Here is a 24,129-nt window from a genome sequence, read left to right as displayed (position 1 = left end):
CCTATGCGAAGTCCAGATTCTAAGCTGGGTTTGGCTCTGATCATAGTTCAACACAAGGGACCCCAGAGTGATACTAGAAACATTGGGCTACTCAAATATGCCTCTGAGGTTTACTAGCAGGGAACCAACGTAAACACGATTGCACCGAAGTAAACAGAATCTTGTGAGAGTTGATACTTGAGTTCAGTCTGAAGTCTCGATGTAAACACCGCTTCTGCACTTGAGCTAAGATAGCAATCCTGTTGACACAGGTATATTAAGATAAGAAATGCTGACTGCAGTGTTACACCCAGTAGACAGCTCTGGATTCTATCAAAGAAGTTAGCAACCTCTGCCCTGTAATAATAAAAGCAGTTCTCGGATTATACACTTTCAGAAAACAAAATGCCTTCTCAGTGATGTCTGGGTACTGAGTCTCAGATTTACACTTGCAGGGATTTCCTTTCCAGTAATTAAGTTCTGTGTATAATGATGTTAAGACCTAAGCTTTCTGAATGGCCTCTTTTCTGTAACGGTAGTATGTTTGAAGTGGAGAAAAACTTTACCACTATTATTAAGCAAATAACAGGTACAAAATATTTAGCAAAGGCAAACGGACGACTCTGGAAAGATGAAATCTTTCCCTGCAAATAAAAATCCAGGGAACACAGGAAAGGAAGGTTTGTGATGAAGCCCGGGCTCTCCCTGCTGGATTTGGGTGATTTGGGTTTTCAGAGCTCGCTCCTGCTTCCCTGAAGAGGGCCAAGGATAACACGGACCTTTGTGTGACTTCACCCCTCTCGTTGACCTTGGGAGGCAATGGTCAGGCCATATTACCCAAAGTCTAAGTAGGCGAAGCGTAATGTGGTATTGCCATGTCCTCAAGAACGCACAGCACTGCAGCAATGACACTTTGCACTCTCAGGCTGGTTTGCACCAAGCTTGCAAAATGCAAGCTTGCCCGACCAGCCCTTCCTATTCGCTGGAGACTGGTGCTTTCCTGCCTGGTGTGAAAGATGGCCCAAGTCCACAGCGGGTGCACTGCCTCACCACGGACCTCCCAGGACACATAGGCCACGCTCGGCACAGGAGGGCTTGGTCACAGAAAGATGCTGCGGTGGACAGACACCACACATGGTAGCGTGGCACCTGGGTCTCCAGCAGCCTCCCTGTTGCCCTCTGGGCCTGCAAGATGAGGGGAAGGAACCGCTACTGAAACCTGGAAGGAAAGAGTTATGTGGGAAGGGCTGACGTCAGAGAAGCCGTGACTGTCACTAGAGGTGATGGTCTGAGGTGACCTTGCAGGGAGGGCACCAGAAAAACAAATACCCCAGCGTTTCTTCCCTCCCTCTGATCTTCCCAGGGCTCCCTGTTGGCCAAACCCAATGGGAGCCAGGTCGAGACCTGGGACATAGATGAGCTCCTTGCAGGTCAGGCTCGGGGCTGAAGAAGAAGGATCCTCCTGGAAGGGCTTGTGGAACCCGCGGTGCAGAGCTGGATCTGAGCGCTGTGCTCTGTGACTGATAAACGGGCCTTAGGAAACGTGTCCCACAAACACTGAATTTCCGCTCTGCGGGAAGCGGCGCAGGGGCGCGCTGAGGACTCTGAGGCAGGCGCGTCTCCCCCGTAACGGTGCACTGAGCGTTGTGGGGTTTGCAGGACTCTTCCAGCAACCCCACAGGGCCAAGGCCGTCCTCATTTGATTGTCGGACAGGCCCAAAACAGATGGGCTCACGCACCATGCAGCTGGCATGAGACGGAGGCCGGCATGAGACGGAGGCCGGCGTGAGACGGAGGCCGGCGTGAGACTCGGCGGCAAGGCTGACTCCATGGCCCTCGTTCTTGGTGTATTGCTCTGGAAGCAGCCCCATCCCACGACAGGTCTCGCTCGCGAGGAAACCAGGTTATTCGTGTGGAGGAATCTCTGTCCAGAACTCTAACAGGCAGGAAGAGTTGGGAACTGAGGTCCTGTGAAACCAGTACAGTGTATTTCCTGCTTAGGACAAGGACTAAAATAGCATCTAAAATGTTCTTTATTATTTTTTCTTTCCTTCTTTCCTTTTTTTCTTTTTTGAGATGGAGTCTTGCTCTGTTGTCCAGGCTGGAGTGCAGTGGCTTTATCTCAGCTCCCTGCAACCTCCGCCTCCCGAGCTTAAGCGATTCTCCTGCATCAGCCTCCTGAGTAGCTGGCCTGCACCACCACGGCCGGCTAATTTTTGTATTTTTAGTAGAGACAGGGTTTCACCATGTTGGCCAGGCTGGTCTCCAACTCCTGACCTCAAATGATCCACCCACCTCGGATGGAGGTGTGAGGTACCACGTCCGGACCTAAAATGCTCTTAAGTGGGTAAAAATGCAAGATCATCTGGTAGGAGGCCCCTGGGGCCACCCTGAGCTGCAGGAGTGGAAATAACCCCAGCACAGGCTGACGGGACCAGGAGGGAAGGCGCCTGCCCGGGAAGGGGTGGTGAAGCCTGGAGGGCCCCGTGGTCAGGGTCAGGAAGGGAGTTTCCTCTGCCGGGGTTGTGGCTTTGTTTATTGTGGGATAGGGCTTTGAACTTGCACATAATGAAAATATAAGGCAGTAAATCTACAAGGAAGGGCCCCAGAGGGAAGTGGTGTGGGAGATGGAGGAGGGCACTGTGGTGGAGGCTTCAGCGGGCTGCATGGCTCCTGTATTCGATTTCTGCTCTGGATAGCTGGCGTGGTCTTCCCGGCGTTTGGAGCCAGGGAAGTGATAAAACTTTCTGATGTAGAGCCATCAGGCAGCAGGACATCACAGCCTGCATGTGGTCCTCCAAGTGTAGTCCCTAGACCAGCAGCGTTGACTTCATCTTGACTCTTGTTAGAGATGCAAATCTCAGGTGCAGAGAGAGGTCAGTCTTCTCAAATACCAGCCCCAGTGGCAGACATTGACTTCCGGTTGAATTGCTTTTCATGTGGGCAGCTCTGCTGTAGTTTGCAACGCATGGGCTGCCGTAGGGCTTTAAGAATTTAAAAATTTGTTATGGATACATAATAATTATATATATTTATGGGACACATATGATTTTTGATAGAGGCATACAATGTGTAGTGATCAAATCTGGATATTTGGAACATCCATCACCTCAAACCTTGATCATTACTTTGTGTTGAGAACATTCTGGACCTGCTATCTATTCTGTTTGTTTTTTGTTTTTTGGGGTTTTTTTGTTTGTTTGTGTTTGTTTGTTTTGATAAAGCCTCTGTGGCCTAGGCTGGAGTGCAGTGGTGCGATCTTGGCTTATTGTAACCTCCACCTCCCAGGTTCTAGCAATCCTTCTGCCTCAACTTCCCAAGTAACTGGGATTACGGTTGTGCGCCACCCCGACCAGCTAATTTGTGTATTTTTAGTAGAGACAGGGTTTCGCCATGTTGGCCAGGTTGGTCTCGAACTCCTGACCTCAGGTGATCCACCCACCTCGACCTCCCAAAGTGCTGGGATTACATGTGTGAGCTACCATGCCTAGGCTGTATTTTGAAATATACAATAAATTTTTGTTAACTGTAGTCACCGTGTTGTGCTACCAAACGCCAGCTCTTATTCCTTCTACAGAACTGTGTTTTTGCATTCACTAACCTTGCTTCATCCTCCCACCTTCCCCTACCCTTCCCATCCTCTGGTAACCACCATTCTACTCACTGCCTCCATGAGATCAATTTTTTAGCTCCTACATGTGAGTGAGAATATGTAATATCTATCTTTCTGTGCCTGGCTTATTTCACTTAACCTGATGTCCTCCAGTTTCATCTGTATTGCTGCAAATGACAAGATCCAATGACAACCTTCATAGAAATAGAAAAAAAAAAAATCCTAAAATTCATATCAACCACAAAAAGCCTCGAAAAGCCAAAGTCATCCTGAGCAAAAAGAATAGGGCTGGAGGTACCACCTGATGTCAAAATATGCTACAAAGCTGTAGGAACCAAATCAGCATGGTACTGGCATAGAAACAGACACACAGACCAGTGGAACAGAAAAGAGAACCCAGGAATAAATGCATAAATTTATAGCCAACTCATTTTTGACAAAGCTGCCAAGAACAAACCCTGGGAAAAGAACAGTCTAAAGATTAATTTTCCAGTGTAGTGATTCCCAAAGCACACTGCCTGGACCAGTGGCAACGCCCACACCTGGGAGCTTGTTAGAAATGCAAGCTCAAGTGTCTATCTCAGGCCTACAGAATCAACCCTGGGAGTGGGGCCCGGCTATCTGTTCTTGCAAGCCCTCTGGTGATTCTGAGGCTCACTCCAGTGTGAGACCCACTGCTATGGGGTCACCGATTCCTAGATTCCTAATAGAAGTGGAGCATGTTCAGGGAGCCCTGGTGACAAAGAACCCTAATATAAGGAAATCAGGGTGAGTGAGGGGGAAGGGGATGGACGCCCCGTGGGAAACAGCGTAGTGTGTGATAGACACGGACGAACACAGGGCAATGTGTTTGTGTAGGAGCCAAGTGAGGAGGTGTAAAGACTAGAGACAAGGGCACAGCTCAGCTCTTGCCATAATTCCGGGGAGACGGAAGAGCAGGTGCTGACGGGGTAGGGATGAGGTGATCCTAGGATGCAGATGGGAGAGTCCACTGGGCTTGACATGCGCCGGCTCCCTTGTATTCTCTGGCTGTTTCTTCCTGCTCTTCTCATTCGTTCTCCTGACATAACCCCCTACCAGTGGTAGGTATTGTATAGGACATTGGAAGTGGGGATGTTGGTGTGATGAATGGCACATGATTCTTCCACTTGCAGAACCTGGTCCAGAAAGGAAGCAAAAATATAAACTGCCCATCATGACAGTACAGTGATGTAGGCACATCAGAGATGATTTGGGAAGGGAATATCGGTGGCAAGACTTAAATCATGGGGCAAGCCTGGCAGGCAGGCAGGGCCCAGGCCATAGGAGGTGGCGGCTGAATGTGCACAGTGTGTCAGGCACTCAGAAGCATTTTATATTACAGAAATTTAATCCCCACCAAAACACTTGGGAGATATCGAAGAACATGCTAGAATGTGTGGATTGTATCCCGATGGGCAGCCTTTGAAGTGTTTCAGCAGGAAATGGTTTAGGCCTGATTCTCTGAGCCGCTGCTTCTCAATTTTGACAGCCCAGGAGAACTGCCTGAGGAGCTTCTTAAAAGAAAATACAGATGCCAGGCCCCACTTCAGATAAGAAGCACGAGTCTGGGGCCAGGATCCCAGGGAGGGCTGAAGCTGTTTGGTGAATGGCCCCTCTGACCACCCTAAAAAGTCAGAGGCTTTGAGTTTAGACACAGCAAAAAGTACTGTAATGGCTTGACTTTAATATTGGGATTCTGTTTTTCTTTTAGGAATGTCGAAATCACAGGTGAGTACCCTTTTTTCTTCTCTACATATCTTCATCTTGTAAATTTTATCATCTGTTTTACCCCTAAGGATTCATTCACCTAACAGATCTGTAGTGTACATCTAGAACCAGTGAGGGTGTGATCCTGGATTTCCATGTGAGATGTCCTCTCCCGAGGAAATGCTGTGGATAATCCTCCTCAGACTAACAATGCCACTGGATGCTTTATTTCACTGCTGTCTCTATGTGGAAAGATTAGTGTAGGGAATAAAATGATTGAATTCTAGTTTCCTGCTCTAGACAGTCACTGGTAAGTTACTGAATCTGCATTGACTGCCTTTCATGCCACTGGTGCTCCTTTGTGGCTATGGACAAGTGAGTGGTGTATTTCAACCCTGTGCTTATTTCTTTCTTGTCAGGGTTGCTTTGGTTATCCCCTGAGCATCTTCTTCATTGTGGCCAATGAGTTTTGCGAAAGATTTTCCTACTATGGAATGCGAGGTAACTGTATTGGCTGCTTCTCACCCTTTGGGGAAGAGTGGGAGTGGCCATAACAGTCCTAACTTTGCTTCCCCCCCTCCTCTTCCACCTGCCCTCTGCAAAAGGAATCCTGATTCTGTACTTCACAAATTTCTTCAGCTGGGATGATAACATGTCCACCGCCATCTACCATACGTTTGTGGCTCTGTGCTACCTGACGCCAATTCTTGGAGCTCTTATCGCTGACTCGTGGCTTGGAAAGTTCAAGTGAGTGGCTGGAAATTTCTTGTTCACAAACAAGCCAAAAAGTAAATGTAGGTTTTGTAGCTGGGAATGGTGGAATCTGGGAATGATGAATCAAAGAACATAAACTCTTAGGGGAGGTGGGTGTGGTATGGTGCACACCTGTAATCCCAGCACTTTGAGAGGCTGAGGCAGGAGTTTGAGACCAGCCTGGGCAACACGGTGAGACCCCATCTCTACCAAAAATAAAGAAATTAGCCAGGCACAGTGGCGTACACCTGTGGCCCCAGCTATTTGGGAGGCTGAGGTGGGAGGATCCACTTGAGTCCCGGAGGTCAAGGCTGCAGTGAGCTGTGATCACATCACTGCATTCCAGCCTGGATGACAGAACAAGACCCTGTCTCAAAAACAAATTAAAAACAAAAGCAAACCCTTAGGAGAGCATTTACAGCTCTGTTTCTGCTCAGTATCCTGTCCCTAGAGCCTAACACAGTGCCTGACATTCAGTGACTGCAAGCAGCATCTATAGGTTTTTGTTTTTCCCTAATCCAAACAAATGTAACATCTTTGTCTCATCTTGACATAGTAGCAGGGATACTGTTTATTAGCGATTTGTGAGGCATGGAGTTAAGGTCTGGGGAAACGAAGAAACTCTCTGAAATACTCTCTGGCTGCTGAGGGGCTAATGTTGCTGAGGTCAGGTGATGTGAGGTCACTAAGGAGAGAAGTCACCCAGCCCTCCAGGAAAGGCTCCACGAGCACACTCAGTGGCATGTTGTCAGGAAAGTTTTCGCAGAACTTAATGAAGAAGGAAGTAGAGGCTTTTCCAGGACAAAGGAATGTCATGGGCTGTCTTAGTCCACTTGTGTTGCTATAAAGGAATACCCAAGGCTGGGGAATTTATAAAGGAAAAAGGTATATTTGGTTGACAGTTCTGCTGGCTGGAAGACCAAGCATCTGGTGAAAGCCTCAGGCTGCTTCCATTAATGGAGGAAGGTAAAGGAGAGCTGGCAAGTGCAGAGATCACATGGCCAGAGGGGAAGCAAGAGAGAAAGACGAGAGAAGTGTCAGGCTCTTTTCAACAACCAGCTCTTGCAGGAACTCACTCATGACCATGAGGACAGCACCAAGCCATTCATGAGGGATCTGCCCCGGTGTCCCAAACACCTCCCTCCAGGCCCCGCTTCCAACACTGGGATCACATTGCAGCTTGAGGTTTGCAGAGACAGACATCCAAACTGTAGCATGGGCAGAAGAAAGAATAATCACTACCTCCAAAGAATTCTGCAAAAATTACCAAAGGTCTACTTCCTGGTCAAATATCATTACCAATCAGAAGATAAGTAATTCTTACTGTTTAAAAATATAAATATGAATTCCATAGGTAAAATAAAACATAGAGTCTTTCAAATACTTGAAAGATAAAGTGGATCTTTCCCCTCTCCTGGCCCTCTGGCCAAAATTTTGTTAATTTTTTTTTTTTTTTTTAAGAGACAGGGTCTCGCTCTGTCACCCAGGCTGGAGTGCAGTGGCGCAGTCATGGCTCACTGTAGCCTCGACCTCGTGGACTCAAGTGATCCTCCCACCTCAGCCTCCCGATCAGCTGGGACCACAGGCATGCACCACCACACCTGGCTAATTTTTTATTTTTGTTGAGATGGGGTCTTGCTATGTTGCCCAGGCTGGTGTCGAACTCCTGAGCTCAAGCAGTCCTCCTGCTTTGGCCTCCCAAGTGCTGGGATTACAGGCATGAGCCACCATGCCTAGCCCAAAACTTTGTTCTATTCTTTTTGCTCATGTGCCTTCCTGAGAGTTAACAGTGTTACTCAAGTTTGAGAAATACGTGTATTCAGGATTGGGCTCTTGAAAGCTTTCAAGGAGGAGGTATTTTGTGGTGGAGTCAGAAGTGGATGGCTATTGTGCAATTAACTTGGATTCTCTTAACCTTTGGAAACACAGGACCATTGTGTCGCTCTCCATCGTCTACACAATTGGACAAGCAGTCATCTCAGTAAGCTCCATTAATGACCTCACAGACCACAACCACGATGGCACTCCTGACAGCCTTCCTGTGCACGTGTGAGTTGATGCTCTCTGCTGCCCCCATCACCCTCCCACCGCATGCTCATTCGATGCCTTAAGTCTTCATCTTTTTCCTTGAACTTCACTGTGAGCATAAGGAGGTTTTTCCTCCCTCTTTGGCAGCACGGTGAAGGCTGCCAAATGGATTGAGCTGGGTCTTCAGGATGTCACCACCCTCATGGTTGTCTGGAGGCAGTGCTCCCTCTGAGGCTTCGCTGTCCTGGGCCGCCATATCCCACAGGAGGTACAGTCAGTGGGCAGGGGATTCATGTTGGTCTTGACCTACCCTGGAGGGATGTAAAGTCCCACAGACCTTGATCCTTCACACTGCCAGGTGTCCTGAGGACTCCAGGACCTTTGGTTTTCTGTCTCGTACCACACTTCTGCCTATCTTTCAATAATCCCGTTTCATAAATATTTGTTCCAGCCCTTTGTGCTGGGCCCTGGGTGGCAGGAGTCATTGACAAATGCTCATGTGCTGGATTAATCTTGCTTCACTGCAGTCTGGCCTAGTAGACTAGTTATAGAGATTTATTTTGTTTCCTGTTTTTGTGCTTCAGTTCCTTGATCTATGAGTAAACTAATGAGCTGGGAAACTAGAATAGAAACTCAAATTAGTATCGGCAATCACCACACTGCTGGCTTATCAGTTGATCAGACTGCTGTCCAGACTGAATCTCTTCATGCAACATTCTTGTTGTCCAGAGGGAACTGTGTCGGTGGAGGGAGTGGCTGTGAGCCCTCCCACAGAGCAGCTCTATGGCCTTGGGAAGGTGCTCTTCTCTGCGCCTCAGTTTTCTAATCTGTAATATCAACTAAGAACATGGACTTTGGAGCCAGATTCGGGCTGTGCCTCTTCCTAGTTGTGTGAGCTCGAGCAACTTTCTTAACCTCTGTGCCTCAGTTTCCTTGTTTGTAATAGTGCCTACTTCATGTAGGACTGTCGTGCGTTAATCCAAGTAAAGCACCTAGAACACTGCCTGACAAGTGATCAGTGCTCAAGAAATCTTAGCTTTTCATTTTTCATTTCATGGAGTTCGTATTGGAGCACACCTAAAATTCTCACAAGAGTGAATTGTAAATAATATTCAGTTGGCTGTGTTTTTGTTGTCTTTTAAAATGCTTAGACTGACAACATTAAATGCAAGTTGTATTAAGAGGCAGACAAGATTAAAGGGGTGATTTTGCCAGCCAATTCAGGGAGATTGGTTCAGGAAGCATGATTTTTAAAGAATTCTTCATCTGTGCAATATTTTCTTTGACTTTATCTGTTTCATAAAATTTTTTAAGTGTTTAAAAGCAACGTTAGTAACCAACAAGATACGGGATACATGCCTATAAAACCAGGAATTTGTAGTACCTACCTGTAAGTTTAATACAACTACAAAGTGAGGGTCAATAAATGCTATAATTTTTTTTTCAATTCAGGAGTTAAAATACTTAGCAATAACCTAGAAAATACAAGAGTAAATTAAATAACCCTTAATCCCACCATCTAGACATGACAATAAGTCTTTTAGTCTATTTCCTTCCAGTTTTCCGTACGTTGTAAACAAACTGAGATCGTACTACCTAACCTGATATTCTGCTTTGCAATGAAATCATGTTTTCCAATGTTACTTAATGACTATTATGAGTCTGTTATGACTGTACCAGACACAATGCTTATATTTGTTCAATAACTTTTCATTTATCCACTCTTCTACTGGAAACAATAAAGCTACAATAGAACCCCAAACTTAAGGCTTTCCTCAGCTCGCGAGCTACTGTGTTATGTTTTCTGGATGGTAAATTATTAGATGGGGGCAGGAGCTTGAAGGCCCATGAGTTCAAGTTTGCATTCGGCTATCAGGCTGCATTCCTGTGAGCTGGCTTCTCACGAGATTGTCTTCCTCTCTATGTGTGTCACTGTGCCGGGCCCGCTGAGGGAACCTGGGGAAAAGAGAGGGCTCTGCTTGTGAGGATCTGCCGTGTTGGCCCTAACACCCTGTCTTTCCCAGGGCGCTGTCCATGATCGGCCTGGCCCTGATAGCTCTTGGGACTGGAGGAATCAAACCCTGCGTTTCTGCATTTGGCGGAGACCAGTTTGAAGAGGGCCAGGTAAGAGCAGGGGCATCCCCAGAGCCCACGTGCATGAACTACACACATCCAGGAGTCAGAGGCCACTGGCACAAAGTCTGTTCTCCGTCGGATTCTTTTTAAGTACATTAGAAAGTAAGATACCAACCGAAACTAAGTTAGTAGTAAAGTGAGATCATCAGCTCCCTCTGCTCAGTTGATTGATAGCCAAAGTCATCTTGCTTTCTCCTTTTCATTGCAGGAGAAACGAAGAAACAGATTTTTTTCCATGTTTTACTTGGCCATTAATGCTGGAAGTTTGCTTTCCACGATCATCACTCCCATGCTCAGAGGTAAGAGATACCTGAAAGGAACTTCTGTTTGTCTGTTTTTAGTAAAGGCTAAGTCCGTATCTTCTTCGTTTTGTTCTGTTCTTCCCTTCTCTCCTGTCCTCTAGCTGTCAGCTACATGCTGGGATGCCATTGGGATCTGGAGTAAGCGCTTCCTTCCCTGTGAGTTTCACCTCCTTTTAATCTTATTTAAATCCCTTATCCCAGTGACCACTGGAGAGTCTAAGCCATCCTTAGCATGGGCATCCATCTCCCTAAACTGTTATTCATGCAAAGTCATGCTCATGGTAAGAGGTAAGAGGCAAGAGAGGTACCTTGGAAGCTGGGCTGGTGGCCGTAGCTCCCATTTCAGCCTTCAAGTTTTGCTCCCCAGTGATATTTCTGTGACTTAGGAGGAGTTTACTGGGCAAAATTATTTCGGTTTTTTGTTTGTTTTGTTTTGTTTTTAGAAGGAGTCTTGCTCTGTTGCCCAAGCTGGAGTGCAATGGCACGATCTTGGCTCACTGCAACCTCCGCCTCCTGGGTTCAAGCGATTTTCCTGCCTCAGCCTCCCGAGTAGCTGGGACTACAGGTGCCCACCACCACACCTGGCTAATTTGTTTGTATTTTTAGTAGAGATGGGGTTTTACCATGTTAGCCAGGATAGTCTCGATCTCCTGACCTCATGATCTGCCGGCCTCGGCCTCCCAAAGTGCTGGGATTACAGGCATGAGCCTGTAATCTTTGCCAGGCCAAGGCAAAGTTTTTTTCTTTGCTTTCCCATCATCTCAAGTATTTCCAAAAGAACTGCTCAGATGAAGAGAATGGGACAGTGTCGGTAGCTATCAGATGTTTGTTCTTATTAATGCTCCATTGAGAGTTTGTGAATTTCCCATGTGGAAGGGAATATGTGGTGTTACTGATGACAAACTGACAAGACCATCCTGTCCACATTTGAATCAGATTAGATTATGAAATAAAGATTTCAGGGGGATTTATGTATTCCTGCACAGAATAGTGGTTTGAGGATGACAGACAATTAAACCCCATTCCAACTTGTTTTATTTTTTGTTTTTTCCAACTTGTTTTACACAAAAATGTAATAGCTTTTATTCCTGTGTCCTGTTTGCTCACCTCTCCCACCTCTAGGTTCTACTAGAGGGTGCATGTTTAAATTGTAGAATCTGTTAAAGGATAATTTTTTAAAAGGAAATTCATGACTTTCATACGAATATAAAGTGAAGATATGACAAAAATTTTATGTAACTTGTTAATTAGTTGATAACGAATCCGTTCAAATAAAGATTTGACTAACAAGTTTCTATTCTTTATAGGGGGAAAATTATTTTTTGCCATGAACAGGAAACATTCGTATGACTGTCACTTCTGCTAGTTAACTTCTTTCTCTCCCGAAGTGTGAGATAGCTGAACCAAATCAAAACCCTGATAGCATCAGATCATTCCTGGAGGCTCCAGCATTCCATGGAAAGGATTTCCAGGAATCTCTACGACTTCTTACAAAGTCTTAGTTTCTTTATAATTTTTATTTATTTCATACACACACACACACACACACACACACACACACACATATATCCTGGGATTTCAAAGCTAAAATAGCTGCTGGTCAGAGGTTGCCAAGCTGTGGCCCATGGGCCGAATCCAGAAATCTGGGCAAGACCATTCATTGATGTATTGTCTACAGTTGATTTCCCCTGCAAAGGTGGGGCTGAGTAGTTGACAGAGACCAATGGTTCACAAAGCCTAAAATATTTACCGTTGGGCCCTTCACAGAAAAGTGTGCCAACCTTGGCCCTAGGTCATCGAATTGCTACCTGATTGGCATGAATTCAGGAATATTGATTTTCCAGTGTACTTTTGATTTACTGAGTCCCATATAATCAAGTTAGTGTATCCAGATCATCTTTATCTCCCCCACAAAGAAAATCTACAGAACCAAGAGGGGGCCACTGATTTTGACCAACCCAGGATCACCCATCTATTTAGCGGCTGAGATGAGAACTGGTTTCTATCTCCTGCTCCTCCTGCTACACTGCTGCTTTGCTTAGCTAGCAACGATGTCAGTAAGGCAAATGGATGTGTCTAGAACAGTATGTGAAAGCAATATGTAATTATCAGTGAGGGATCTTTACAAATGGGAACGATATGCTCGTTACCAATGCCATAATAATTTTAATCTTGTCATTTCTCCCCAGTTCAACAATGTGGAATTCACAGTAAACAAGCTTGTTACCCACTGGCCTTTGGGGTTCCTGCTGCTCTCATGGCTGTAGCCCTGAGTAAGTGGAAATAGGTTGAATTAATAGAAGCCTAGGACCAGGTCAGGCTCTACATGAATGATTGTGACTAATGTTTTAAAGTGCATGTAACGAGTGGCAACAAAAAGTAGTGAGAAGAATTGGCATCAGATGTTAAACATGCTCTAAGTATTCAAAGAAAGTAGGATTGGCACATCAATTCTGAGGGAATAGGATCCAAAAGAGGATTACAGGAAAAGGAACCAACTGAGTTGGTCATTGAAAGGTGTAATACTATTTAGGCAGATTAAGATGAAGGTGAGAGAGACCCAGCATGGTCGCTCAGCGTGGCGTCATGGAAAAAGGCACAAATAGAACCTAATAAGGGAGGAATAGAACTTTGGGAGGCTGAGGCAGGGGGATACCTTGAGTTCAAGACCAGCCTAGGCAACAGAGAGAGACCCTACCTCTAAAACAAAAACAAAAACAAAAACAAAAAAATTATTTTTTTTTTTTTTTAAGACAGAGTCTTGGTCTTGTCACCCAGGCTGGAGTGCAATGGTGTGATTCCAGCTGACTGCAACCTGCGCCTCCTGGGTTCAAGCGATTCTCCTGCCTCAGCCTCCCAGGTAGTTGGGATTACAGGCACCTGCCACCATGCCCAGCTAATTTGTGTATTTTTAGTAGAGACAGGGTTTCGCCATGTTGGCCAGGCTGGTCTCGAACGCCTGACCTCAGGTGATCCACCCACCTCAGCCTCCCAAAATGTTTGGATTACAGGCATGAGCCACCACGTCTGGATGTTTTGTTTTGTTTTGTTTTTTAATTAGCTGGATGCTGTGGCTTACACCTGTAGTCCCAGCTACTCTGGAAGCTTAAGTGGGAAGATTGCTTGAACACGGGAGGTCGAGGCTGCAGTGAGCCATGATTGTACCACAACACTTCAACCTGGATGATAGAGCGAGACCCTGTCTCAAAAAAAAAAGATGAAGGTGATAGAATCTGCTGGATTAGCTGAACCCAAGGCTAAAAGCTTTTGTTCTTGTCAACGTGTACTTATCTATAACTTGCTTGAAGAAATGGCCACCTGGTTCAGTTGCCATTGAAACATGCCAATGAACGACTACATTTCCTTAATTGATTAGGTTGGTGCAAAAGTAATTGCAGCTCCTGTCATTAAAAGTAATGGCAAAAAGTGCAATAACTTTTGCACCAAACTAATATCACCCCCAAATGTTTCTACTAGAATTCTTTCCCAGTGGACAGAATATATATGTCTATTTGAGGCATTCATTGGCACATTAGTTCTTGGCATTGGCTTTTGGGAAATGTAGCATTGTCTACATGGGGTGGTTGGATGTGAAAGGTGGCCAAGAACGGTGCAAGAAGACAATAGCCCAGCGGCCACCTCAACTCTTTAGAGCCCCTTTCCCACTCAAATGAGGTTGTCATCAGCTTTGCTCAGCTGACAATCATGTCTCTCTCTCCGATTTTTGTTTTCAGATGTTAGTAGTGCATGGAATAGGACCATTTTAAATCTCTTTTGCTCACATTGTAGCAATTTAACTGTCCCCTTTCATTTAGGTGAGAGCTCAGTGTTCTCTTTTTAATGTCTCTTTTCTTCCATGGTTCTTCCCATACTGCCACTGTCCCCTAGCAGGCTCATTGATACCTCCTCCTCTTTAATTCTTGGCAGGAAACAGATAGCATTTCAAAAAATCTTGCTTTACACCAGACACCATACTAAGCACATTAGGTACATTCTTATTTCATCTGTACAAGTCATTCCTCTATCAAAGATTATGCTTTTTCTTCTGGAGGAATTGAGAATAGGCCAAATCCGATGTGTCAGCACCACCTCTAGAAATTCCTATGCTTGAATTAGGTTTCAGTTAATCAGAAGCTTAAACATTCAATACTAGTTTGTAAAAGAAAACATAGACTCAATCTCTTGGACATCTTTACCATCCATGTCTGCATTGAGAAAGGTTGACATTGGGCAAGAATATAAGTAAACATCTCTTTCATCAACTATAAAGAACATCTATAGTATAGGCACATACTTGGAGCTAGCACCTGTCAAAAATCTCAGGCCCTCTTAATTGAGAAAAATAAGTAGAATTCAAGTTATCTATCAGTGTTTTTAAATTATTGAAGTGTGGTATTGGATAATCAGAAATCCTAGTGTATGGACTATGTTTTCAGCGACTCTTGCAACAATGCTTTAATTTTTTAAAAAAATTTGAATAAGATGATAGAGATAGGATCTCACTATGTTGCCCAGGCTGCTCTAGAACTACTGGTCTTAAGTGATCCTCCTGCCTTGGCCTCCCAAAATGCTGGGATTACAGACATGAGCGGCCACACTCAGCCCCAGAACAGTTTTTTCCAAGTGATTTTCACAATATGACTTGCCAAAAAGGTCCATGGAAGAATGACCTCATTGAAAAGGTGCTTCCAACTTTTATAAAACTGTAGCTGCAGATGCAATTAATTGTAACTGCTTTTGTACAGTGGCCACAGAAAAAATTTCTGCAATGTATGATTAAGATTAATTCTTTTTTCCTGAATATTAAAAAGAGAATGTTTTCTCTTCCCATTGCATTCAGAAAATTACAGCTCTATTTATTTTTATTTTTATTATTTTGATATGGAGTTTCACTCTGTCACCCAGACTGGAGTGCAGTGACACGATCTCAGCTCACTGCAACCTCCACCTCCCGGGTTCAAGCAATTCTCCTGCCTTAGCCTCCCGAGTAGCTGGGATTACAGGTGCCCATCACCACACTCAGCTAATTTTTGTATTTTTAGTAGAGAAGGGGTTTCACCATGTTGGTCAGGCTGGTCTCAAACTCCTGACCTCAAGTGATCCACCCACCTCGGCCTATCAACGTGCTGGGATTGCAGGCTTGAGCCACCACACCTGGCCCCACTTATTGTCTTAGCAGAATAATACATTAATGTGTTCTATGAAAGCACTGATTCCTTTTGTCTCCCTTTAAATAGAGATAGAACTTGTGCTTAAATACCTGTGTGAGTGTACGTGAGCTACCTTAAGTTATGGGAAGTAGATGATATTAGGCTTAAAGGTTTGCATATTAGAACACAAATATCACATTACTCATAGGTTTTTGTGGATTGTGAGGGTTAAAAGGACTTTCTAAACTGTGAGGTTGGTGAGTAAATCCATTCCATAAGTCATTCCATTATCCCAAAACAAAGTTATAATTCAAATAAAGGCACATCTCTCTAGGCCACAGGTTGCTCTGGCACATGTTTTGCTGACATGTCTTCTTCTGCCCTATCTAGTTGTGTTTATCCTTGGCAGTGGGATGTACAAGAAGTTCCAGCCACAGGGCAACATCATGGGTAAAGTGGCCAAGTGCATCCATGTAAGTATCTCAGCTGCTCTTTCTCAAGGCCATTTAACCACCTCAGAACCTTCTATTAAATTAAATTAAATTCTTTAAATTAAATTAAAATCTAACATAAATTAAAATAATTCCTTTAAATTATAATAAATTAAATTAATTTAAATTAAATTAAAATCTAAGCTTTGACGTTCCTTTAAATATATTTTTAGTGTTCTTAACGATTTCAATAAATTGCAGTTTCTTCTAAATGGAAAAAGACACAAACAGAACTTAATAAGGAAGGAATAGAAATGGCTCTTGAGCTTATAAAATAAGATCAATGGTCAAAGAAAAGCAAATCAAAGTGACTCTTCGTCTGTCAAAATGGTGGAACAGCACCTGAGGTTTGTCAGGGAGCATGAATCAAAAACAAGGAGGCTCAATTTGGCAATGTGTAGCAAGAGTCTCAGGTGTTCAGATGCTTCAAGTCAGTCATGCTGCTTTCAGGAATTAAGAGTAAGAAAATAGGCTAGGCACTGTGGCTCAGGCCCGTAGTCCCAGCACTTTGGGAGGCCGAGGCGGGCGGATCACTTGAAATCAGGAGTTCGAGACCAGCCTGGCCAACATGGCGAAACCCTGTCTCTACTAAAAATACAAAAATTAGCTGGGCGTGGTGGTGGGTGCCTGTAATCCCAGCTACTCGGGAGGCTGAGGCAGGAGAATTGCTTGAACCTGGGAGGCAGAGGTTGCAGTGAGCTGAGATTGCGCTGTTGCACTCCAGCCTAGGTGACAGAGGGAGACTCCGTCTCAAAACAAAACAAAACAAAACTAGAGTAAGAAAAAAAATTTAAAAAGTGAACACAAAGATTATCATGGTAATACTTATAATAGCGAAAATGTCAGCACACCAGATTGCTGCCAATAGGAAGATGGTGCCGAACTGACAGCTCATCTCTGGCATGACATGCAGCCGGGAGCTGTCTTCTTTCTAAAGAATATTTGGTGATAGGAATGTGCAGAATATGGTTTCTTCCATAAGTACCTCCATAGTATATGCATATACACATACATTTATGGGTGGGAAATAAATGTCGAGAGTGGGAATCCTTAGCTAATGGAATCACATAATTTTTTTCTTATACACTCCCCATTTTTTTAGTGAACATACTGTATATGCTGTATAACTGGAGGTAAATGTGTCATTTATTTTTTAAAAAACACATGTGTGAATCTTTTGGATGAAAAGGCAGCCTTAAGATAATTTTAGACCACTTACTTTATCTTACCTGGCCTTATTGCATTAGATTATTGTATTATATTTCTTTTCTTTTCTTTTCTTTTTTTTTTTTTTTTTTTTTTTTTTTTTTTTTTTTTTTTTTTGAGATGGAGTCTTGCTCTGTCACCCAGGCTGGAGTGCAGTGGTGCATTCTGAACTCACTGCAACCTCTGCCTCCTGGTTCAAGTGATTCTCTTGCCTCGGCCTACCGAGTAACTGGGACTGCAGGCACATGCCACCACACCTGGCTAAGTTTTCTATTTCTGTAGAGACAGGGTTTGCCATGTTGGCCTGGCTAGTCTCAAACCCCTGACCTCCGGTGACCCGCCCACTTCAGCCTCCCAAAGTGCTGGGATTATTGTATTATATTTCAATTGTATTGTACTATTAGATTGTTGTATTGTGTTGTATTTCACTTTTTGAAATAAATGTGCCCTCTCCCTGTCAAAAAAAAATCCCTTCAAGGGCAGCTATACTCTTTTCTTCTAACATTAGACCTGTTCCCACCAAAAAGCTTTTTCCAAGCAAAGAGGGGACCTTACCAATTACCCATCCAAGTCCTTCCTTAACGAGTCATTGACAACTTAGTTTAAACTCCAGAAGAACAACTTCAAGCTATTTAGGGTCATGAGAACTATATTGTGAAGTATCCTAAAGTCAGCCTGTAGCTTTAACTTACTGCTTTTCTTTTTTTCTTTTCTTTTTTTTCCTTTTCCTTTTTCTTTTCGAGACAGAGTCTCACTCTGACACCCAGGCTGGAGTGTAGTAGCACGATCTCGGCTCACTGCAACCTCCGTCTCCCAGGTTAAGCAATTCTCCTGCCTCAGCCTCAGCCTCCCGAATAGCTGGGACTATAGGCATGCACTACCACGCCCAGCTAATTTTTGTATTTTTAGTAGAGACGAGGTTTTGCTATGTTGGCTAGGATGGTCTTGAACTCCTGGTCTCAAGTAATCCGCCCACCTCAGCCTCCCGAAGTGCTGGGATTACAGGTGTGAGCCACCACGCCTGGCCCAATTACTGCCTTTCGATCACACTCATGCCTACAGCCTCCACCAGCATCGCTTCTTGCTGTGTCATTGCAAATGCACTTTGCTCTTCCCAAAGGCCTTTTTCCTAAACAACACTAACAAAGAATCTTAGTGGCCCCTAATTTTATGATGGGTGGGTCATCGTATTTTTCTGACCTGTGTTATTATATCTTAAAATGTTTCCCTATAGCCTTAATTTTTTAATAAATGTATTTCTCTGTAGTGTGTTCTTACTCTTAAAAACTAATACTCAGTTCAATTATTGGAAAGCTTTTAAGTATGTTTGAAACAACTTAGTGTGTAAATCTAGTTTTTCAAACACAAACTTTATAAAACCTAAATACGGATCAAATATTTCTAATAAAAATCTAGCATCCAAATTGAGATATGCTGGCCGGGCATGGTGGCTCATGCCACCCCAGCACTTTGGGAGGCTGAGGCCAGTGGATTGCATGACCTCAGGAGTTCAAGACCAGCCTGGACAAAATGGCAAAACCCTGTCTCTATTAAAAATAAAAAATAAAAAAATTAGCCAGGCATGGTGGTACATACCTGTGGTCCCAGCTACTTGGGAAGCTGAGCTGAGAGGATCACTTGAGCCTGGGAGGTCAAGGCTGCAGTGAGCCAAGACAGTGCCACTGTACTCTAGCCTAGATGACAGAGCAAGTCCTTGTCTCAAAAACAAACAAATAAATTGAGATTATGGCATAAGTATAAAATATTCTCTGGATTTTGAAGAAAATATGAACGAAAGTAAAAATTCTTAATTTTTAAAATTGATTACCTGTTAAAATCAGAGTGGGGTTTATCATGTTATATAAGATGTTTGTAGAATGAATTTCACCTGTTCCACTTTTTCTTTTTAAGATGGCTACTAGAAAACTTAAATTGCAAACACGTGTTCTATTTCTATTGGGCGTGCTTCTCTAGAGGATCTGGGGAGTGAAGTGGACACAGCTTAGCTCTGTTCACCCCAACTCAAATGCTTGTTGGAAAGAGACTGTTAATAGAAATAAGTGCTCATATACTAGTAGATGCAATTGTGTATTTTGCTTTTCTCGCAAGCATATTTTTCTACTAAAGGTAGTTTAATTGAAATGTGCTTCCCTGACAAAGTCGTTGGTCCTGTTTTGAAATTTGATTTTTCTTCCTTCCTTCAGTTTGCCATCAAAAATAGATTTAGGCATCGGAGTAAGGCATTTCCCAAGAGGGAGCACTGGCTGGACTGGGCTAAAGAGAAATACGATGTAAGTAACTGTCATTGCTACAGTGACCCTGATTCCCCCAGGAAGTGAACACCCAAAATCTCAATTGAGATTAAGGTTATATGGACAAAATGATCAGTTATACCTTCCTAACCTTTATAGCATATTAAATAAAACTATGCATGCATGCATTTTTTTAACTGAAGTAACTTGATAAATAGATCTGGAAATAATATTACCTTTTCATAGTTTTTCATTTGGTATAATCTGGCATTATATGTTATGTGTAATTGGGATCATATAACCTTAGTTTGAATATAGGAGAGTCAAGCAGTGGTGACAGCGGTGGTGGGATTTACATTTAGTAAATGCACGTAATTTACCTCCTAAATAGATGTTTTCACTCATATTTTAAAAAGTTTAGACATTTTCGGTTTTCTAAAGAAAACTGCGGCAGTATGTTTTGGATGAATCACCTCCCAGCTTGTCTCTAGATGAAAATATCTGTGTCTCCACTGAAACTCAACAGCAACTGCAAGCCGTGAGTGGCACAGGACACAGGGTGTGGCTAATTTGTCCCTCCCCTACTCCAACTACAGGAGCGGCTCATCTCCCAAATTAAGATGGTTATGAGGGTGATGTTCCTGTATATTCCACTCCCAATGTTCTGGGCCTTGTTTGACCAGCAGGTAATGTGAAACTCTGCGTCCTCTCCTTTTCACTGAGCAAGCGCACATCCCACACTGCCAGGTACCAAGGCTCACTTCGTATTTCACACCTAAAAAGTTCTCCTCCAGTTCCTCATTTATATTTCACTTGTTTAATTGTTCGATCACATTGAGTTTATTGTAAAAAACAAAAACAAAAGCAATTCTAAGTGGTTCTATCCACATTTCTGTTGCTAAACAATGAAGACAATTAGGTGAGGTCAAGTAGCCTTGGGAAAGATTTCATCCAGGACTCTTACCAATCAAAACTGAGAGTAAAGAGTTTGTTTTCCTACCAATACAGAGGGTAACAAGATACATTGCCTTTTGTGGAGTCCCTACATAAATGGAGAGGGACTTGACCTCTTCCACTCTAAGATGGAATGCTTGGGCTAGAAGTACCATCCTGGGGTGGAAAATGACTCCTCTCCAAGCAGGGACCTAGAACCCAGCAGGTGACCTGTTGTCTCTTTCTACCACAGCCCTAAGACACATACCCGAAGCCGGGCGCGGTGGCTCAAGCCTGTAATCCCAGCACTTTGGGAGGCTGAGACGGGCGGATCACAAGGTCAGGAGATCGAGACCATCCTGGCTAACACGGTGAAACCCCGTCTCTACTAAAAAATACAAAAAGCTAGCCGGGCGAGGTGGCGGGCGCCTGTAGTCCCAGCTACTCGGGAGGCTGAGGCAGGAGAATGGCGTGAACCCGGGAGGCGGAGCTTGCAGTGAGCTGAGATCCGGCCACTGCACTCCAGCCCGGGTGACAGAGCGAGACTCCGTCTCAAAAAAAAAAAAAAGACACATACCCGGGAATTTTTCACAATTGTGTTAGACAGCTGAACGCATGGAGCTCAGTAACCAAAGCAATTGGATAGTGTTTCTTTTTAAAGATCAATCCTGGTTTACAGAACAAAAAAAAATAGATATTGTTTCTCTTAGAAACTGGAGTTTAAAACAAATGTATGAACACACAGGGTTTGAGCAGGGAGGATGATGGTGGGGATAAACCATTGCTTGGGAGAAATGTGAGTGTCAGCTGTAAGTAGGAGATTGAGATGTGTCAGACAGACCCGGGAGGCAGTGCTGTATGCGGACAGGAACTGGTCACTGGAATGAGGCTTGCTCTAGAAACACACGCCTCACCTGGTAGCTGTGAGATTTGAGTCGCTGTAATAACTCTTAACCCTGCCCAAAGGGTGCTAATCACCCTCCGCAAGGCTGTGAGGGTCCAGTGTGAGAACATCCATAAGGTACTCAGTGACTGGCCTGTGTGAAGAACTCAAACAGGGGTAGATTTCTTTTTCTTTCTTTCTTTTTTTTTTTTTTTTTTTTTGAGACAGAGTCTCACTCTGTCGTCCAAGCTGGAGTGCAATGGCACGATCTTGGCTCACTGCAACCTCCACTTCCCAAGTTCAAGCGATTCTCCTGCCTCAGCCTCCTGAGCAGCTGAGATTACAGGCACCTGCCATCACACCTGGCTAATTTTTAGTAGAGATGGGGTTTTGCTCTGTTGACCAGGCTGCTCTCGAACTCCTAACCTCAGGTGATCCACACATCTCGGCCTCCCAAAGTGCTGGAATTACAGGTGTGAGCCACCGTGCCTGGCCAGTTTCTTGACTTTCTGTGACGTCTTTGTAGTGGGGTTGATGGGTTCGTATGGAAGCATTTACGTGTTTAGTCTTCCACGGACATAATCATATTTACCTGTACAGTCCTGGGTCCTCTTTCACTGTGAAATATGTTGATTGTAAAGGGGCTGTCCAGGTTTAAATTCACCACTCTCTTGATGGAGATCTAGTTGGGGCCAGCCTAGACTGTCAAAATGGCTGTTAACAATAATATTTTTGGATCTTGGATGGCAGTGAATATGGACCATTCACAATGTACACAGCTGCTATCACCTAGAAGACAATGCCATGCTTTCCAAAGAGCCTCAGAAATGCATTTTTGTATGTCCTAGGGATAGCTTCATCTCAGGGTAGTGCTTTGTGCAGCTTCAGGAGGGATCGGAGCACTCCATATTTGTACACTCGTGCACTAGAAATGCAACCTGTTTCTTTTGACCTAGTAGTATAATAGAGCTGAGAGATTAACTTGATGTTTAAAACAACTTTAGATCCCATAACATGTCAGACCTCATTCCTGATGTGGAAAAGACTCACCATTGACTTGTAAAATTTTAAAAACCCACATTCCCAAATAATACAGCAAATTTATTCATTTTTAAGGGCTCCAGGTGGACACTGCAGGCAGCAACTATGTCCGGGAAAATCGTAAGTTTGACTCCTTTGTTTTAGTTTCTTTGTCCCCTTTCTTCTTCCCTTTCATGACATTTTGCACTGAGATTGTTTTCCTCTCTTTTTAGGGAGCTCTCGAAATTCAGCCCGATCAGATGCAGGTAGGAGAAGAAATGTTTAAGTTGCTTTCAGGGATCAGAGTCGTCTTTGAGACAAGCTTAACGATTCTCCTCCACTTCCTCTGCAGACCGTGAACGCCATCCTGATCGTGATCATGGTCCCGATCTTCGACGCTGTGCTGTATCCTCTCATTGCAAAATGTGGCTTAAATTTCACGTAGGTGATGGGTGGGTTGGGTTGGGTGAGGCTCCCTTGGTCCCAGGGCTTTGCAGATGGGCTGTGCTCAGCCTGCAGCCCCTCCCGCAACCTCACCTAGAGGATAGGGTTTTGAATAACGAAGAAAACAAGTGTTTGTGTGCTGATGTTTCTGAAAGTGTTCTTTACAATAAAAATGCTGTGAGTGACAGCCTGAAAATTAATCAGGCTTTCTTCTCTACGCAGATAATAGGAATGGTCATTGTAATCTGGAGTAGCGCCTGAACTATAGTTTCTAGAAATTAATGTAAATATACAGGCCAGGCACAGTGGCTCACGCCTGTAATTCTAGCACTTTGGGAGACCAAGGCAGGCAGACCACTTGAGGTCAGGAGTTTGAGACCAGCCAGGCCAACATGGCAAATCCCCGTCTCTACTAAAAGTACAAAAAATTAGCCGGGTGTGGTGGCATGCACCTGTAATCCCAGCTACTCTGGAGGCTGAGGCATGAGAATCACTTGAACCTGGGAGGCAGAGGTTGCAGTGAGCTGAGATCGCACCACTGCACTCCAGCCGGGGTGACAGAAAGAGACTCTGTCTCCAAAAAAAAAAAAAAAAAAAAAAAAAGTAAACATGCAAACAAGAAGATATATTCCATTTATCCTCCTTGAATCCTCATGAATCCATGACCAAGAAGTGGGGGGCACTTTCAAGCCATGTTTTTGGAGGGAATTTAGTTTTGTTGGGGGATGGTGGGGGTGGGGTGTAGCTTAGCTCATCAATGTGAGACTGGTTGAGAGTCACTCTTCTCTTGTCCCATCAGCTCCTTGAAGAAGATGACAGTTGGCATGTTCCTGGCGTCCTTGGCCTTTGTGGTGGCTGCCATCGTGCAGGTGGAAATCGATGTGAGTTGTCCCCTGGTTCTCCCATGTCCTTTCCTGGTGAATTGAGCTGGAGCGTTCAGAATGTTCTTTCTTCAGGATGAAGGGGATTAGGGGAGGCCAAGGTCTTTCTCTGTAAACTGAGCCCTGGAGCTGTGGGCAGTGGGGGGCACCATAGGTGTGAGGGTAAAGTGGGTGGGCTTCAGCAGGGGAAAAAAGCTTACATAAGTAACTTGCATTTCTAATACAGTTTTTATAATGGAAAAGAAGTTTATGGAACAGGTTCCTTCACAATCTAAATTCCCAGGGGATCTGGTTAAAAGAAGTTCATCATTCACAAACAAGTTCATCATT

General features: G+C 44.2%; 2 protein-coding genes across 2 annotated transcripts in view; one reads left to right on the top strand and one right to left on the bottom strand.

The window, feature by feature from the left end:
* The window catches only part of UBAC2 (UBA domain containing 2), an 885,094-nt gene that overhangs the window by 657,522 nt on the left and 203,443 nt on the right, over nt 1-24,129 (bottom strand). The window lies entirely within an intron of this gene.
* SLC15A1 (solute carrier family 15 member 1) overlaps nt 1-24,129 on the top strand; it is a 71,208-nt gene that overhangs the window by 24,670 nt on the left and 22,409 nt on the right. The window contains exons 3-16 of the mRNA XM_050766025.1: nt 5,325-5,341; nt 5,740-5,821; nt 5,926-6,067; nt 8,003-8,122; nt 10,126-10,225; nt 10,446-10,536; nt 12,729-12,812; nt 16,080-16,162; nt 19,591-19,677; nt 20,235-20,324; nt 22,571-22,615; nt 22,708-22,740; nt 22,827-22,915; nt 23,718-23,799. Coding sequence (XP_050621982.1) covers nt 5,325-5,341; nt 5,740-5,821; nt 5,926-6,067; nt 8,003-8,122; nt 10,126-10,225; nt 10,446-10,536; nt 12,729-12,812; nt 16,080-16,162; nt 19,591-19,677; nt 20,235-20,324; nt 22,571-22,615; nt 22,708-22,740; nt 22,827-22,915; nt 23,718-23,799 — 1,145 coding nt within the window. The remainder of the gene's footprint in view (nt 1-5,324; nt 5,342-5,739; nt 5,822-5,925; nt 6,068-8,002; nt 8,123-10,125; nt 10,226-10,445; nt 10,537-12,728; nt 12,813-16,079; nt 16,163-19,590; nt 19,678-20,234; nt 20,325-22,570; nt 22,616-22,707; nt 22,741-22,826; nt 22,916-23,717; nt 23,800-24,129) is intronic.

The sequence above is a fragment of the Macaca thibetana genome, chromosome 17 (genome assembly GCF_024542745.1).
Source record: "Macaca thibetana thibetana isolate TM-01 chromosome 17, ASM2454274v1, whole genome shotgun sequence".
In the NCBI taxonomy this organism is placed as follows: domain Eukaryota; kingdom Metazoa; phylum Chordata; class Mammalia; order Primates; family Cercopithecidae; genus Macaca; species Macaca thibetana.
The sequence above is the reverse complement of the archived record's forward strand: the minus strand, read 5'-3'. Positions and strand labels throughout refer to the sequence as shown.